General features: G+C 35.3%; 1 protein-coding gene across 1 annotated transcript in view; it reads left to right on the forward strand.

Moving 5' to 3' along the window:
- Nucleotides 1-206: 206 nt before the first annotated feature.
- Nucleotides 207-20404, forward strand: part of KCTD16 (potassium channel tetramerization domain containing 16) — a 243047-nt gene continuing 222849 nt past the window's right edge. Inside the window, exons 1-2 of the mRNA XM_072400913.1 lie at nucleotides 207-703; nucleotides 992-2114. Of these exons, the coding sequence (XP_072257014.1) occupies nucleotides 1283-2114 (832 nt within the window). The 5' untranslated portion in view covers nucleotides 207-703; nucleotides 992-1282. The remainder of the gene's footprint in view (nucleotides 704-991; nucleotides 2115-20404) is intronic.

Here is a 20404-nt window from a genome sequence, read left to right on the forward strand (position 1 = left end):
CAGTTTAAATGGTCCTTAGCAATTTTTTGGGTTTACAGAGAGTTAGCATTTGCCTGTTTTAAGCACAGCACTGCTCTAAAATACATTCTCTGCTCATTTATTTTCTCCAGCAGCTATATTCCTTTAAGATGATGTAATAGTTATTTCCCTGGTTGGTTTCTTCCCTGCACTGCTGAAATAGCACCATCTCAGAACAGCCCTGGGAACTGTGGATCCACCCAGCTCAGCAGCTAGCAGGCTCAGCAACCAAGCAGCAGAGCACCCACAGCTGAATATCAGCTGCTGCTGCCGCTACCGCTATTGCTGCTTGCTCTTGCTGCTCCTGTCCCTTCTTTTTCTTTTAAGCTACCTGGAAGTATGATAACCTCTGTGTTCCTCCTGGAACTTGGAGAATCAAATGTGAATCCTTGCATATGCAGTCCGGCAGAGAGTTTTTTGCAAAGCATTTAAAAAGCAGCATGCCATCTGGACTTATTTTTTTCCCTTAATGACAAACTAATCCTATTTTCAGTGTGCATTTTATCAGCCGATCGCTACACTGGAGAATTCTTCACAGTGCTGCCACCCAGAAGCAGATAACTCTCTATACTTGATAAGAGCTACAGCTTTCTGAGACTTTTATTAATTAGTATTTTTATATTGATTTTCATTTGTCTTTATACAAAATGATCTTTTTTCATCGAGGAAGGGTTATGCAACTCAGGTATTGTTACTGTTTTCTGTAATGTTGTAATATGTCATATAACTAACATCACATAAATGTTTCTCAGGGAACATAGATTATATGGTATTGTTATGAATTTAAATAGCATTTCTAAAATGTAGTTTTTGTCTTCTGTGAAGTACGTCAACTAGCATGTGATATATAAATGTAGCCTGTCTGTATGTTTGTCTGTGTAAAAATCTGCTGCTTTTCTTTTTTACTATATGACCTGATTTATTTAGGTAATTGATAAGCTTCCTAACTTTACTGTTTTTTTTCCTTTTACAGATTTTAACATGTCTTTACATACAGCATGATCTTGCATCTAGTGGGCTCAGTGTGATGTACACACCTTTCATATTTTTTTAAGGAAGTAATTACTTCTGTGGAACTGGTTTTAAAAGTTCCAGAGACTAATCTAGACACTGATGCTTACTTGCAATTGACTTGATGATTATAAATTCAAGAGAGAGAAGCATATTCTTGCACTTTGGGGATCTACATTGCAATTTCTCATTTCAGTTTTACAATTCATGAACTATTTTCATTGTAGCTAGAAGAAGCATCTGTCAAGCGCAAATGGCATTGAGTGGAAACTGCAGAACTTATGCCCCACCTAGAGACCAAGGGAATATCTTTCAGTCTTTCCCAGAGGTAATTGAATTAAATGTTGGAGGGCAAGTTTATTTTACACGTCACTCAACCTTGACCAGTATACCCCATTCACTACTATGGAAAATGTTCACCTCCAAAAGAGATTCTGTAAATGACCTGGCCAAAGATGCCAAAGGACGATTCTTTATTGACCGAGATGGGTTCCTATTCCGTTATGTTCTTGACTATCTCAGGGACCGGCAGGTGGTCTTGCCTGATCACTTTCCAGAAAAAGGGCGATTAAAAAGAGAAGCGGAATATTTTCTACTGCCAGAACTAGTAAAAATCTTAGCGCCTGATGAAGTAAAACAAAGCCCAGATGACTACTGCCACAGTGACTTTGAAGAAGTGTCCCAAGGTAGTGAAACCAGAATATGCCCATCTTCATCTTTAATGCCTTCAGATAAAAAATGGGGCTTTATTACCGTTGGTTACCGGGGATCTTGCACCATGGGTCGAGAAAGCCAAGCAGATGCTAAGTTTCGAAGAGTTCCAAGAATTCTTGTTTGTGGTCGAATCTCTCTAGCCAAAGAGGTTTTTGGAGAAACACTTAATGAAAGCAGGGATCCAGACCGAGCCCCAGAAAAATACACCTCCAGGTTTTATCTCAAATTCAAACATCTAGAGAGAGCCTTCGACATGCTATCAGAATGTGGATTCCAAATGGTGGCTTGCAACTCATCAGTAACAGCTTCATTTGTTAATCAGTATACTGATGACAAGATCTGGTCCAGTTACACAGAATATGTTTTTTACAGTAAGTACCATTAAATCTCTAGAGTGTAACAACTTTATTTTCAAGTACAGTATTCCATAGAAATTAACCAGTCAAATTTCAGTATAAAAAAGTACAAGTTAAAAAGTGATCACTGGTTGGCACTAGGTTCAATGTAACTTGGTTTTTAAATAATCCCTGTATACTTTCTGACGTTATGTGAACAATATCTTTGAAAAAAAAAAAGATAAATTGCAATGGGAAACTGTATTACGCTGGCTTACAGTGTCACATTATATAGTGATGTCATTTTACACACATAGTATTCCCTCTGCTTTCAGTATTGTCATGATAAAACCATAGTTTGTAGCATTAGCATTTTGTGCTGAAAGTTATGATAGTGGAAGTATTGCAGTATTGTGGCTAGGTGGCACCAGAGGCCAGTGAAAGTTTTACTGGAATGGAGCTCACTGCTGTGCTTGACTTTATAAATCAACAGGATGTCATTGTCGCACAGTAGCTAAGCATTTACAGCTAAAAGAAGGGGAGATGCTGGGATGGGATTAAAGGAGGCTGTAAATCTTTTGATTTGCTCTCCTTTCATGTTGGATACTTGGAAATAAATTTTCAGCACTTGGCTTATATGTTTATATAATGGGGCACTGGTTCAGTGCATGTTTATGGAAAAAATTAGCTGCAGGGAAGATGGGCTTCTGGATTAGTTATCCATTTAAAAGTGTGTGCATCTTTTATACACACAATATGCAAGCAATAAAAAGACATGCTACATATTGTCTGTATTATATTTGTCCTTTTATTAGAAATGTAGGCTACTTTATATTTACAGTTCTGATTATTCTTATAGTATTTTTGGGTACCTAATAGAACCAGTTACAACTGTGCTGAGTGTTAAATTAATGCTGGAGTGTTTTTAGGCTTATCTGCTCTAAAAGGGATATATCTGTGATTATCCAAAGTATAAAAAGTATATTGAGTTTTTAGTGTCATTTTCATGCAGATGGAAATGTGCTTTTTCCAAGGTCACAATTTTGCTAAATGAGTTCAGCTGCTTTCAAGGCAATGACAAAAGCCAGTTTCCTATTAGCTAATATACTAGGTAGCCAATGTAAAAGTGTTTTAATACCACTGAGCGTTCATATGTCATAGTCATATGGAAGGAAATCAGTACTGTATCAATCCAGAACAGAATTTCTGCCAATGTCAACTTGCTGTCCAGGGAACACAGTATTTATCTGATGACAAATCATCGGTTTGTCTTGTTAAATCTTGCACTATAGATGTCCTGGACCAGTTGCTCATGTATCACATATGGCTTTTAGGCAGTTTAGATGTGTTCTGCTGTTGTCTCTTGGCTTTTCCCTAATGGCATGATATTAAGGAAATGCTATTTTTGTTAATGTGTATATAAGTGTTATATTAGATGTGCCACACTTGAGTCACAATTGCAGAAATAGCAGCACAAATTATTATCTTCTCCTACCAACAGCAAGGTAAAATAATGGATTAGGTTAGAAGCTTAATAGCTTCAATCTTGTTTTTTTTTTTTTTTTTTAAGTGTTTATAAGTATTTTTAAAAAAGTACATATTGCAGGCATATCACTTTATATTTGACTTTTCCTATTATGTAAATGATTGCAATGTAGAAGTAGATGGATGTAATACCCAATATTCCATGGGTATGATAAATACAGAGGTGGTTTGGGTGTAGAGGGGTCTTGAACAGACCTGAGAATGTTGTGCAAAAACGAGGAGTTGTGTACTGATATTTTATGTTTGTAGCAGAAAATGATGGGAGATTATAAAGCATATCTTCCATTATTGATGATATGTAAAGTGAAATAAATCCCTTCAACCATAGGGATGTTTTTTTTCCTAGTGGATCATTCATGAATATTATTGAGTCCTCAAAATTTACTCAAGGAGTTTAGGTTGTTCACTGAGGAAAAATTAAATATGACTATTTTTGTCTGGGCAAGATAAAATTCTCTTAGCCTAGTGGTTAAGAGATCATGTTTAAGCAAAAATTGTGGTTTTCCCTTGCATGTGATTAGTTATTCCTTGAATTTTTAACACATTCACTCAGACTAAGGGAATTATGCTCTGCAGAGTAATATTTAGAAGTGCCAGTTGATTAAAAAATTTAGCCCAAAACAATACAATGGTGGATGCTCTAACTCTTGTGATTACCATAATGTAAGCAGCTGTTTTTTAACAACATGAGACAAAATGTACAATAACCAATAGCATAAACAAAATGTATATTCTTATTATCTTTGATCTGACTTATCTGACTTCAATTATGTGAAGTGTGAGCACTTTATGAGGTTTAGTGAATTATGTCATTGTACTTGGATCTTCTTGTATTTTAAAGACAGTTTGTGCAGAAGAGATAAGCTTGATTTAAATATTGCTTGGGTATTTCTCTGTAAAGTTTATAATAATAAGTGTACAGGGGGTCAGACATATTCATTCACTGCATGCACATGCTTTTCTTTCTTCTCTGTATTGCTAAATGGTTTGTTTTACTATTATCGTTTTACAATGCTAGCCAGTCAAATCATTGCAAAAAAGGACTTTTCCATGTGACTGCTATCTTATCGCAACAGTTGTTAGGCATGAAAATTTTATGAAATGAGTCAAATGCAGAGCTCCCTCTTCTGGTTAATATACAAACCTCTATGATTTAAAAAAAATATTAAATCGGGAACAATGAGCATTTAAAAATGTGACACGTCAATAATTAATGGCACAGTAAACATGTAATTGTACACAACCTCTCTTTTTAGATAAGGTGTGTATTAAATATGTGGCTATGCTTTGACTTTTGAGCACTGAACAGTGAGATATGTTTTTTAAATTGGCTGAGTGCTCCAATTTATTACATCTCTATTTCACTGTATTGTAGAAGTTCTTGAAAACTAGAGGTTTGGTTATCATAGTACTCACATGCTGATACTGTTCACAATGAAAATCTCAGTAAATAATGCACACAACCTCAAAAACATTTGCTTTTTGGGAAACACTGGATGTTGTTGTAGTTTAGCATGCCAAATGCTAATAGGAACATTCTGTTAATATTTCCAACTAAGGAGAGAAATAGAAGACATAAGCTAACAACCAAAGCTATGAACATTTATTAGCATGACTGCACTCTCAACAGACCCCTAAAACAAAAATTATGAAAATGGTATATTATCTCTGCTACCTTGATAATCTTTGTTATTCACTTTTACTGTATACCTCCGCATACTGCTTGGGATTATTTTTTTGTATATTTTAGAAATATTGCCTAATATCGATTTACTTCATATATTTGATTTGTGTTGGCAACACATTGGTTCAGCAGAGTGTTGTCACTGGGCCAAGATGTTTGTTATGTATTTTTTATAGTTACTATCGGTAAGGATTATGTGTCTTTTGTCACATTAAAATTGTCAGCTACAACTGCCATTTTTAAATGCTGTGCCTTTAGGCATTTTTGCTAGCAAAAATACATCTGCATGATTCTCAGCTATAGCCTACATTTATCACCACCACCAACACACTGCACTACTGCAAGCAAGCTGTATGGATCCTTGAACCAAGAGGTGTCTTTGCTTATATGCACCAAATCCCTTTGCATTGGGTTGCAGAAGGTTTGTTGACCCTGCTGTTATATTTGTTGAACGTTGCTTTTCATGATTAGTAACATTGTGTTGCTACCCTAACTTGTTTTCCCTACCTTCTACACATACAACCTTTTGCAGCTATATTTGCCTATACTGTTTAGGAAATGCTTTAAACAAGATTTTTGGGTGTACCTTTGAAAAATTATCATCATGCATCCAAACAGCTTGAGAATAAGACCTGGGTTGTAAACTAGCATTTCCATTTCATCCCAAAGGTTTTTAGTAGGGTTGAGGTTGGGGCTTTGTGCAGGTCACTTCAGTTCCTCTACCCCAAAATTATTAACCCATGTCTTTGTAGGACCTGCCCATGTTAAATGAGGGTCATTTAGCCAATATGTTGGCTTCAAGTGGGAGAATTGTAATCCTCCCTGTCCTATCCCAAAATGCAGAACTTCGTGCCTTGGCGACCTATAACCAGGCCTGAACATACATAGAAACACATGCGACACAACCAAACCAAGCAACTTTCAGAAATGTATCATTTGCATAAAAACTTCAGAGAAGTCTGCTGTTGCTGTAAGAATGCTGACTCTAATGAGAACGGTACAATCTGACACCGTTTGGTATCTACTATCCAGCTAGGATATTTAATTAACACATTTTTCAATACTATAGGATTATTTAAACAACAGTTTATTTTCTCCAGCTCATCACAGTAAAACAAGTCTGAAATCCTCAGAGACAGTACAAACTACAATTATATGCATCACTAAAGCTATGTTTGTGTTGTCATCTGTTCATCTATTTTTACAATCATTTAAAGACATGTTTTGGATTTATAATAAAAAAGGTAAAATGAGAGCCTCCTAGGTTCAGAGGCATTCAGGCCTGTGGTTTGGACAGAGCAGATTGTGGACCTATAACTATTTTTGGTTCATATAGTTTCTGTCCAGTTCATTAATGGATATGCATAATAAACAAAAATGGGAATGTTTTATGTGCATCATGCACACAACACATTATCATATCATGCTTGATACACAGGCACAACAATATTATGCTACCTGTAGATTTAAACCATATACAGGTAGGCCCTGGGTTACATTTGAGATAGGGACTATAGGTTTGTTCTTAAGTTGAATTTGTATGTAAGTTGGAACAGGTACATTATTTTAATAAATGCAATTAGGACAGATGCTTGTCTTAACATATTATTTGGCAGCATGGTGGTGGTGTCAGTTACTGTAAAAAAATCCCCACTGTGAGTTAATCACAAACAAAGCAAAAAAAAAAAATCTTTATGGAGCCTAGACATTTATTAACTTCTGGAGCAAGCTGTGCTTTGATATACAAAAAGAAACAGCTGCAGAGTTTGTCTTGGCAATAAAGAGCCCCCCCCCACCAAAATCACCCACAACCTCAGCTGTGTTAAGCAAAAGATTTCTTCTGCAAGTCATGCAAACTCCACCCTCCAAGCATCCCTCTTGCTCAGAGCAAGCAAGGAAGCCTCGTTTGTATGTCGTAACTCGGGGACTACCTGCAATATTATAAAGACAGCGGTAACTATAGAGCAATAAAATTCATATTATTTAATGGTAACTTTTCTTTTATATTTAGATACGGTAGAGAAGGGTTACACCAAGGACAAGGATATAAACATCTTTTGGATTTTAGGATATTTGTCTGTGACCATGGTTGCTCTTGGAGTGCTATAACTAGCTTTACTGAAGTTTTGGGAAGCTCTTGGGAAGAAATTATGCTACTCCTGGGATCTGGAGCTAAAACATAAATGTTTCAATTTTAATTGAGACTTATTTAAAAACCTTAAAAAATTAGGGACAGTCTAAAATTTTAAGGAGGCACCTACCAAACAATATGTCCACAATAACTGTACAAACATTTAAATATACCATATTAGCACTAAGGACCACACTGTGTTATATAGGGTTCCAGATGCTTAGATTTACTCTCTAGAAACAGAAAAATAATTTTTGGTGGAGTTTACAGAATAGATACATAGATACTATGATAGCCACGGCAATTTTCTGGCAATAAAGCAGAAATTTAACAGAAATTTGACTATCTGAAATTGACCAGTAATAGGTTTTGTATAGAAATAGCTTTATATGGATTAAAGGATACCATGTATCTGTATTAAAAAAAACAGTATTGCATATTTTTATCCATATGAATGTTATTGGAAAAGTTTGCAATGTTTGCAATGCAAAATAGAAAACCCTAGAAAAGCTTATCTTATGAAACATATTGGCTTGCCAAGTCCAGCATCCTTAATTAGAAATCGGAAATCGGCTTTCCTTCATCTTGCTATAAAAAAACTGTAATCTGGTCGCTTGAGGAGCCATAATTTTCCACAACTTGATCTTTACAACTTATTTTCAAATAGGCCTACACATCAAACATTGCTAAAGCTTTGCGAACTTTGGCAGCACTGCATTCTCTACTGTCTCCAAAATCCTGTCTGTCTAGTATTCCCAATACCCCATTGTTTCTTATTCCCCTAAGCCAGAAGAAAGAAAAGCAGGAAAAAAATGAATCCTGTCAACTGCAAGAGTGAATTTGATTAGATTGTTGGCTGCATTGACCACATTGAACTCTGAGCAGTTCTTGACAAACAATGTGTGGCCATAATGGCAGTTTCTATAAAGATGGTTAGTCACTATTGATCATTGTTCATTCCACACACTGCTAAACCTGAGAATAGATTTGCTTAAGTGAATGCTGTGGCTGATTTCATACAGAACTTGCTTGTTTTATTGTAAGTTTTTTTTTATCTTTCAAATTTTCAAAATACCAAAAAAACAGTTGTACTAACAAAACTAAATGTTCTAATTGTAAGTCTACAAATTATAACTTTTTTAATGATTAAAATTGTTCTAGCCAGTGACTCCAGTAGGCAGTAATTTGGGAAGCAGGATGGCAGGTTTTTAACTATGGTCAAATGTGTTCAGTAACATTTTCATACAATATCTTTTGGGGCATGATCCTAACATGTGTATTCATTTCTGCTCAATATACTTTGGAGAGGATCAAAAGTCTAGATGCTGTGCCTAGACAGGCAGGCAAAGAGTAAAAGAAAAGTACTTCCCATGGTTGCCCTGAAACTGAATGTTCCCAATTCTGACTTGCTTCCTATGCTTTGACCTGTCCTTTTATGGAGGATGCTATCTTGATGACCTTGATGCCATCTAGAGGGAAGCACATAAGACAGAGGTAGGAGTGCCTTTGATTTTATGCTACAGATATACAGCTATGAGGTTGTAGGCACTTCAAAAAGAATGCCTATAATCTTAGTATTTTAGTTTAGGTCCATTTTGAGTTTGAGGAATATTAAGGAAGCCAAATGTATTGGTCATTTTTTCATGCAGCTATCTTTAATATTTTGACATTTACCTAGATGCACATGAAGGCATTCTATGCAAATAACAATCTGCTGGTAAAGTAGGATGAGTGTTGTAAAGATTACTGTCATCGTTTTTATTCCTATCAAACATTGGCATACCCACTTCTTCAGTTACATCCTCGCCCAAATCAATCTGCTGGTAATTAAAAACATGGATAAAAAATGCTTTGCAATCTTCTAATCTATTATAAAACGATCATGCTTATTTTCAATTTTACATTTGGATGGGATCCTATATTGTAGAATACTCAGTTACACTCAGAGCTGATTAAGTATCAAATGTATTTCTCATCAAACATCTCTAAGTAGTAACTATAGTAATATGTACTGTGTATATATATATATATATATATATAATTAGATATACACAAATGTATTATTGTAATATATATATATATATATATATATACAGTAACTATAGATATTTTACAATAATACATTTGTCTGTATGACAACTACAATGCGTAACTCCAGCATTACCTTTGAATCTACCCAACTGACAGCTTGGTCTTTATTAGGTTTCTAGTGGGATATTACATCTTAGGCGCTATTATAATTATTGCCAACTGTGTTTATATAGGCAGTAATTTATCAAGATGTTTCATTTGTGTTAATGAATTGTAACCAAGGGAGGTTGTCAAAAAAAAAAATGTTATCAGAACACTAACATGTCCTTAGCAAAATTGGCATCCCAGCCACGGAACAAACAACATTGGTAATTAAAATAATTTTCAGTATTGGTTGTCATTAGAGAGATTGTTCATGTTTCCGACCATTAAAGCTATATGTTTTGTATTTTAGCATGTAGCGAGACAGGTTAACAATTAGGGTGCTATGTCAGCATAATATCAGCATATTGTTTTAATGGAAAAACAGTGTTGTCATTCTTGAACAGGTCTACAAAATACCCCATTCTCTTCCCTGTAACATAGGAGGCCATGTTTCTGTTCTTCCAGGTCATTTTGATTAAGGCACTGCAGGACTCCAAATACTGTAGTCGTTGTCTCTGTCTCTTTTCTGCTTGCCATTCAAAGTATAAGGCTGTGTGTTTTGTGAATGGCAAGGAGAAAAGGGAGTGGAGACAAGACTGTAGCATAGGGGTCATTGAGATCTCCATCACTTACCTCAAAGCAGTCTGGAAGTACAGTAGGAGGTTCGCTAATCTTTGTATTCTTGTATCCAAAACATGCTCCACATGTTAAAAGGGAAATAAGGGGCCTGCCCCAAAGAGCTTCCAATCTAAGAGGTGAGGAAGTATCACACAATAGGAGGGGAGATGGATTGTAATGGGTTTGTCCTATCCCCTGTCATTTTTCCTGGAAAACATGTTATATATGTAAATGTGAAGAAACATATAACAGCATAAAGATAAAATGGAATTAATGTACCAAATGCTATACTTATATGTATTACCTGCCTATAATTATCTGAATACAATATTTTGTGATAGTGGTCCTTTAGGACATCTACTCCACTGTAAACCTATATGGAATGAGTGGCTAAGCTGATGTTTTTAGGAATGGACAACCCTCTAACCATGGTCATGCTACAATAGCTTTGGTCCTCATAAAGGTATATTGGAGATACATTTCTATAGTAACTGAGAATTTTTCTTTAATTCCCGGCTTATTATTTCAGGTTTGCTGCATCACCTAGTTTCACCCATGATAATCTGTCTTCTGCAGTCCAGTGAGCTTTAATAAATAAGGCCCTTTGTCTTGGGTGAGCAGGTCTAACACATCTGTGGGTTGCATGACATAGTAACATTGTCTACCAAATAGTGTCTGCAAGGGTGTTCGCTAGCATAATTAGACAGCCACAAAACTAGAGTGGTGACTATATTAAAACAATAGCATTGATTTTTAGGTAGTTATGTATCATCTGCCTAATTGCAGTTTCCCAAGTAACAGAGAGTATGTCATTTTTTTATGTTGGCATCCAATACCACTCTATTGGTATATAGTAAAGGTTTCTGCAGCACTAAATGTCAAATTTCTGTACATCTTTAACACTAAGCAATACAAAGTCATTATAGATAACTACATTTTTAAATCTATACTCCAAACTCCCTCTTAGTCATGTACAACAGTTGTATGGGATCCTCTCCTGTACTAAAATGGCTTACCCTGATTTTACTGCTTACATTCAGCTTTACACAGTGTGCATTAAAAAGTAGCATCAAGTCAGAGCCCACCTCATCTCCTGGCTGATGGACATCCATCATCACCTAGCTTCTTTTTTCCTTGGCCTGAATGTCCATGACCTGCCCCATTCTTTATTATATTTTAAAAAATCATTGGAAGCATAATATTAATTCATCATTCATAATTATAAAAACGCAACTTTACATGTGGGAAATACAACTGATCTCCTGTTTTATATAAACTATGTACAGCACCCTTCTAACTCCTCCCACCATGATCTGCTTGCATTGCAAAAGAAAGCATGAAGATACTTTATTGACATTACATCTTGAAAATGATTCGAGAATTGTATTAGCATGTTAATAAGGAGGAAAGGAAGGACCAGAAAAAGAAAATGTTTGCCGATTAAATTTAAACATTAAATAATATAGACCTTGGTCTAATATTAATTATTAAAAATAATGCAATGAAAAATACTTATGATTTTGTCAAGAAGCTAACATTAATCAATACAATAAAGCTACGATTAACATCTTATTGAATAATCTTACACGTGACTTACATGTGTTTAACCCAGAGGGTGGAAAGAATTTTTTTCAGCAATTTACCAAACACGTGTTAAAGGCACAGCTGGTAATGATGTTCACCAATTAGTTTTTTCAATCAAACATCTCTCCTGGGTGCTATACATCCTTGATCTTTGGGAAACAATCAGTGGTGAGGACAATAATGCTTAAATACCCAGTAATATTTCAAAATATCAACACTGGCTTTGGCTTGGCCACAGCCAACATTAAAAAGTTTTTTTTTTCTAATATAAAACAGCACAGTGTAGTTGTTGCTGATAACTGTAAAGATAACAGGTTGGGTTATAGGAACAGGTGTACTGTTTAAAATTCAAAGTCTAGCTTATTAATGAGGCCTATAATAGTACCTTCTGGACAAGGCTATCATTAATTTAAATCAGAGGGACAGCTTGACCTCTAGATGCCTGACCAATGAGAATTACTTGCGGGAAGACATCAATCACACAAAAGGCACCTCAGCATTTAGGTATTACAAGAAACTGATGGACAGAGAACAATTAAAATACTATCATTTAGGACTGCAGCTTCAAAACAGTTCCATTTGTTTGAATATATCATGAGGCAATAAGCGCCTCAGGGACATATTGGATAAAGTGTCCCCTATGAAAAACTGAGGTTTTGCTGAACCTTTTACAGTTTTTCTTTTTTTTTATAGAGCTACTTTGTAATTTCCGTCTGCCCTATTATTTGTCCTTTATCACCAAGAGGTGTGTTGATACAAGAGGATAAAATAAATGTAATCTGTTTGTTGCAGTAGAAATGCCCTGCATAGACCGGAGGCTTGCAATGTGCTAAATCCGAACAGATAAATTCTATTACTTATATATGCAAAAGATTTAACTAGTTTTTCTTAGTGAAAACAAAAGTAGATAATTATCTCTGTCAAGCCAAGGTGCATTGATCAGGAGCTAATGGTTCCACTGTAGAATCATTCATTGCTGTTTGCATAATTCCATATTAAAGAGAAGTGTAAGCAAACACTGTCATCAAGCCCTCATAAGTCATCATCAAGCCCTCTCTGACTAATCATTGCTGTTCCTGGCTCTTCTTCTTTTAGCTATTTGCTTCAGTTATTTTCAATGTCATGTGGGCATATGCAAGAATTTCCATGCTTCCACCCAAAAACGTTTATATATCCTAATTATTGAGAATCTGCAATTATCTTGCTAAGAATAATTAATATTTTAGTGACATTTCTACTTAATATTAAACACCTTTAATGTTAAAAAATCTTTAATAAAACTTCATATTATTATCATATCACACTTCAATAATTACCAAATTTTATTAAATATGAACTAAATTGGTAACATACATCCTCCTTTTTTTGATTTGCACTAACTTCCACCTGCAAGTGTCATTTACCTGATAACTTGTGAATGTGGTTCACAATATGTTGGAAAAACAAAGAGACCATTGGAAAAACAAATATACTAACATGTATATGCAATAACAAATGGGAAGATCATCCCCCTTATCAGTTGCCATATAGGAACTAAACACAATTTTAATCCATATGTTATTAGTTTCTTTGGCCTGGAACATGTCCGCCACAATCCAACTGGAGGAGACATGGACACCAAACTTCTTTAAACCGAATGCAAATGGACAGTGAATCTTCATGCCACTGAACCTCCAGGTCTTAACGACATGTTAAGCCGTAAACTCTTTCTTCACAAATCATAAATCCAAAGACCTAATAAATTAGACTCTTATTGACCAAGTTATAATGGTTCTCTGCCAGTCATTTTCTTCAACCAAGCTGATCTCCCCATTGGAATCTTACATAGATAATGCGTTAACAACAGGGGCTCTAGTATCCAGTGATAGCAATATATTCCTATAATACATGGTATACAGATTATCTGAATTTCGGAAGTTGATTGGGAAAATGATCTTATACCTAACAATAATGATTTTTGACCTTTACATAAATAAGCCTTACAATACTTTAATGAATATCAGAACTGTATAACAAATCTGTGATTAGCCCATACTCATGTGTAAGTGTAATGGGCATTCTTGATTCTTGTTTATGGCATATTCATTATGAAATAATTTTCTATTTTTAACTACTACCATTTATGTGTTGTAATTCATACCTGACTTACTATGTTCTCAAACTAAAACACACATTATATTTGGTCAACACTATTTAATACTGCTATAATATGTTTCTCAAGGCAATATCATTATATCACACATTCATTTATCCACCTTACTTAGATCTCAATATCACAGTATCACACACCCATCCATAGACTGTATTTAGTTCACCCTGTTGACAACTAGCACATAGGATTTCTATAATTCCTCCCACCTACTGAGCTTCATTTTCTTTCTCCCACCCTCTGTGACTTGCGGGGGACCCAGCATCCCAATTGCCAGATTGCCCACAAAGCCCTTTGCCGTGTGCTACTATCGCCCACTGGGCATGGCTGGGCAACATCTCCCCTGTTAACCCACAATTGAAATCGTGGGTAATGAGCTGCCTTTCTTGTAGGAGAACAGCTCATTTAGCCACGGACTGTGGGCAGATAGAGATGGGCATCTGAGGCATTATCACTCCATCTGCGCATGTGCGGGGTCCTCAAAATCCCACACATGCTCCCTCACTCATTAGGGAGGCCATGCCCTTATAAGGCAAAATACTACACACTAGCACCCCTCTGTTGGCTTATTACTCTGCACAGAATTGTACGCAACTGATTTACCCATCCCCTTGCCAATCTTGAGTATCTGAGCTCGGTAAGTCCTTCTAAGGCTTTTTACCACATTATGGTTAAATATTCTTACTCCACTACGTCTCTAATATGTTTATTGTTTGAGTAAACCCTTAATTACCTTAGTTAATGCCATAGTTATTGTCAACTGTATAAAATATTTTATTACACTTTCTTTTACATATGAGAGTAAATTAATCAAGGAGATTCTAAACTATTAAAAAATATTGCTATATTTACTTTATATTTTGTAATATCCTCTCAGGAGCTGTTTGGGGATATGTATCCTTTGTTTGCCCCTTTCCTGATTATTGTGATCCAATAGATTCATGCCTTAAATACACTATATATATTTTTTTTTATAAAAGCCATTTGGAGTACATTCAACTTTTAAATGAGCACCTTCCTCTTAAAGATAAACCATCATGGTGACACAGTAAGTCCTTGTGAAACTATTATATTAATATTATACAGGTAGTCCCCGGGGTACATATGAGATAGGGACTGTAGGTTTGTTTTCAAGTTAAATTTGCATGTAGATCGGAACAGGTACACTATTTTAATAAATGCAATTAGGACAGATGTTTGTCTCAACATAATATTAGCCAGTGTTCAGTCAGTTACTGTATAAAATCCTCACTGTGAGCTATTTACAAACAAAGCGAAAAAAAAAAAAGAGTTGGTCTTGGTCAATAAAGAGTTACAAGAGGCTACAGATCAGCTCAGCTCTTAAGATCACCCACAATCCCAGCTGTGTTTAGCAAAAGATTTCTTCTGCATATCATGCAAACCTCCTCCCCTCCCCCTCCAGCCTCCATCCTGCACACAAGCGAGCATGGAAGCCCTGTTCATATCTAGGAGGCGTTCGTATGTCAGAAGCCCTTAACCCGGGGACTACCTGTATTCTACCTACATATATATCAGTATGTCGTATACTATCTACAATAGCACTATGAACATAGCCTGGACATTGTACCAAAAAAATTAATGTTTACATAATTTTCATGATTTCTCATTAATAATGTCATGATGGGTAAAATAAATTATTTGATGTGAATACTTATATATGTTTTTATATTGCATAGATTGACTTTTGGAACATACTCTGAATGTTTGTTGTTGTATTATATTTTATTATACAGTAATGTAAATGGTCTCTGAGCATCCCCTGAAGAAGCCAGTCAGCGAAACACGACGGAATAAGGGACATTCTCTTGTAATTGCTCAGGGAATATTTTTGTCTAGTTATCTGGTTTCATATCCCATGACGTTAATGGGAAGGACCAAAAACCTAAATTTATTGAATTATATTTCTATATGAAAGTAATACTTTCATTTATTTGTTCTTAGCACAATATATTTTAAACTGCCACAAAAAAAAACTGATTTCCTTTCTTGCTTTTTATTTATCATTTCATCTGCATGATTACACATTAATATTCAATTATTAAAATTCTTCATCTGATGAGACCTGAAGTGCTAAAGACTATGCTATAATAAAATATACATGTCTATAAGGAAGTACAATAGTATTACATTCCTCCATCATAACATAGGCTGAAAAAAGTGATCTCGGGTTCATGCCTACTACCGAGATGTTGTATGCTGTAGTTGATATTTTTAATACATTTTCACTACCCTGCCAAAAATGAATGGAAAGTATACGTGGAGTGATGCATGGGAGCCTTAATAATACAAGACATAAGTAGATCTCTTGTGTATATGTCTACAGCTGAGTCATTTTAAGATGAAGTTGATTAATCTATTCATGTTTTAGACCTTCTTCACTACCCAGCCAAAAAAGAAAATCAATTTTGCTTATATACTGTACTGTATATGGGAGACTATTTAATACTTCAGCAGCTGAAAAGCCTTCTTGGAGCAAAAAAAAAAAAGCATCAAATGTTCAAATGTTATGACTTCAGAGGGTTTTGGTATACAGTAATCAAAAGATATGCATTCTAAAGAACTGTTATAAAAATATCCAAACCATACCTTTCTTGAAAAAAAGATACACTGTGCAAGCTTTTATATTTATTTTCTGGCCACACATGTAAGAAGAGACAAAATTTGAAATAATGTTAATATTTATTTCATTATACATTTTATAGAAACCAAAGCTTCATTTATTTTTCTGCACAAGCCGCACAGAGACATATTTATGCATACACTCATGTGGTCGAAGGGTAAATGCTTTATATCATAGGGTAGATAAAAAAAAAATGTTAAACCTTGTGATATTTCTTTGAACAGGAGCTGCTTGATGTGTAGACATTTTTGCAGACAGGTACGCTGATGGCACCAATAAACTTCTAAGACTTTTTGGTACACTTTTTTTATTTCAATTAGAGCACTCAGGAAAAGGCAGACACAGGTAACATGATTTTTAATTTAGGAATATCTTTCTGTATTGTTAGAAAAGCTGTAAAATTAATATCACCTCTAAGTAAAAAACTTTGGTGTGAATTCTTAATTCACTCTGTTAGGTCTTTCAAGTGTTTTTTATCCTTCAGAATTGGTCTGTACTTATTCACTATTGTGATGCATTAAAACTTACATTATTCTAAGGGTGTTCTCTATTATAATAATCCAATTAACCTTCATGAACTATCATTTACCAACAAGGATTCAAAGAAGATAACAAATTCTAATCAAGGCAGTTTATCATTATAATTAGGATGAGTGATGCTTTGGACTGGTTTTTGTTAATTATATTGATAACATTTTTTTTTTATTTTGTGCAACAGGTAATGAAATGTTTTTGTTTGAAACATAGAAGGCTAAAAAAGCTAAATACCATAATTACTACCTCTAAGTTAATAATGTTATCGAGCATATACATTATGCCTATTTAAAATATCATAGGTGGATTCTCAAAATTACCAAATGAAAAGGGAATAACACTCATTGGGTAATGGCAGAAGATGTTTGACATGTTTTCCCAGACAACATTGAGATGCAAGGTATATTCTAATCGTAATTAATAGAAAACATTTAATATTTTATTTTTTAAAGTGCACCTGTGCCCAGTTATGGACATTAAGGCCCCATTCACATCTGTGCAGCATGATACCAAACACATTACCATACACAGTAACACACTGCATGGAAATGTATGTCACCTGTATTGATTTTCTGTAGTGCCAATTATTCTAAATGGTACCCCAACACACCTTGCCAACAATGTACCAATGTATGCATTGCTGTGTGAACATCAACCAACAAAGCAATTAATTTCATAGATGTTGAACCCAGTCTAATGTATTTAACTTTTCCTAAACATTTCAGAACCTGCAACCCTACATCTCTCCTTAGGTTAATTCTTAAGGATCACATGCATATACCAAATATAACTACATTTATTTATACAATGGTAATTGTCAATATGTTGCATTATTTTGTTCCTAAAGAGCAAATCCAGTTTTATTTTTTGTTCTGTCTAGTGACACTACATTCTGCTATCTTTTGAAAAATCTCTGGGTACTCATTGAGCTCAATGCAGGGCAGACATCTTCTCTCCAGAAAACAGCTTCTTGTGGTGGTTTTGTTTATGTCAAAATGGATGCAAGTACATGGCCCAGTGTTCAGGTCAATTTTGGCACATCCCCTTAAAATCAACACATGGTTTCTAGGTTTAGAAACCATGGTGGAAAAAAATAGGAATGTTAACAATTATCCTGAAATTAATGGACCTCAATGCCAACAACTAAGATCTTGGCTTTTTTTTTTGTTTCCATTAAGTTTTCTAATTAAAAAAACTAAAAAACTACATATGCACAATATGCAACACATACCCAGGCAACATGGAAACATAAGCCAGATATCATCGTCAGGGTAATTGTCAAACATATTTTGATGCTGCTCTTATGGATGCTGTTCCATTGTCTAGAAGAGACAATAGCCCCGATTCATCAATGAAATGCGCGTACGGTCGACGCGCGTATGTACGCGCCGGTCAGCAAGCTCTATTACCGCGAGTCAGGCCCGAGTTCTAGTGAACTCGCCTGCCAGTTTCCTGCAATGATGAGCAAAGATCTCGAATACGCCAATTAAGGCGATTAATTTTCAGCTGCGTGATTCAGAAGGAGATGTTAACCTCAATGGTGAGGTGATAGCAATTGATTTGCGCACCCCTGCGCCCTGTTTTGTTCGCATCTCTAGTCCATTTTCAGGTCAGTTTGAATCTTTAATGCTTGTTTTTTTTTGTGTAAGTGCTACTTTTTTATGTTACTGTTATTTGTTGCACTTCTTGTTACTTTTTCTTTTGGTTGCAACACTGCAATGTTTTTGTGCCTGGTTTGTAATGTCAGTTTCTGTAGTTTAGCAATTCTTCAGCAATGTGTTGTCATTTTTTCCACAAGTATTGAGTACAAATGTCTGCATGGTTTCCACACCAAACTCTTACTTGCCTTTGCCTTCGTTGCCTTTGTCCCATTTTCACATATTGGTATTTGAATGTATTATGTACATAGACCTTTTCTGAAAAAATTGTCATGATTTTCTTTTTTTTTTGTTTTATGTTTTTTTTAATAGTCTGACATTTGCACTCATGTTGATTTGCCCCCACACAACTCTTCTGTTCATTTGTAGTTGTGGTATAGGTTTGTTGTCATTGTGCTGTGCTGCCTGATCTTAGCACTATTGTATACAAGCACACTTCCACTTGCTGTCCAAACTTGTTGTCAATTTAGTTGTCCAGCTGAGTTGCATACTCATTCTAACACACCTGATGTTGATGGAAGGAGGTCCAGGTTGCCAAGCACAACATGAAACCACATTGATTGCCAAGCTCACAAGCAGGGTCTCACACTCTTAGAAATGAGCAGATGTTGTGTTGTTGCTTAACCTATTGCTCATAAATACTGAAGTGTATGCATTATTTAGGTGTTTACACAAAACAAGTAGTACTAGTATATCAAACTTCCAAGGCCAAATCCACTTTGTGCCAAACAGTTTCTTGCTTTTCCATCCCTTCAGGGTGTTTATGCAGATTTGAATGGAATTTTAGATCTTCGCCCACTATATATTTACTTACTCACCTCAGCTTGGTAGTGGAAGCACATAAAGGTGGATTCCTTCTTTTAACCAGAAGCAATATCAAAAGCCCTCTTTGCCTATTTCTAACTGTAATTTTGCTTTTCTATGTATATGTATACACATCTAAATGCATACATACATGTTTTGCTTTATGTGCACTCATGTCTATACATACATGAGTGCATATGAAGCAAAACATGCAATATACACAAAAAATACAAACTTACCTGAATGAGGACTGTGCAAAAGTGCGGTGCATTTTTAGACTGATAAAACAGTTCAGGCGCACATAGGGGGTCCGCCGTGGCGCACAACTATGAGCTACACGCTCCTGAAGTTTGGCGCATGACTATGCGCATAAAACAACTGAGTTTTAACAAGACAATTGTGCTGTTTTTAGCCCTACAAATATTTCAGAGAAAGGAACAGCTTAAAAACAATCACAATTGTCTTTTTAAACTGTGTGTCCTGGGAGACTGGAAAGGAGATCACATAACAACAAACCCAACATAACACATAACACCAAAAATATACACTAAATGACACAAAAATTTTAAACAAAAAAAACTCATGTAAACCCACACTTCCATGTAAAGCCAAAATAGTTCAAAATTGGCCCAACAAATATTGCATTCAAAAAATACTTACCAAACCAATATGCAATTTTGGTCTATCAATGGTGGAAAACTGGATTAGAAAATATTTATGCAGGACAAACATTGAAAAGTGGTAATAAAGGCAGAATTTTGCAATCAAACAATATGGCCACAAACACAATAACATAGCATTAC

This window comes from Pyxicephalus adspersus, chromosome 2 (assembly GCF_032062135.1).
Source record: "Pyxicephalus adspersus chromosome 2, UCB_Pads_2.0, whole genome shotgun sequence".
Classification (NCBI taxonomy): Eukaryota; Metazoa; Chordata; class Amphibia; order Anura; family Pyxicephalidae; genus Pyxicephalus; species Pyxicephalus adspersus.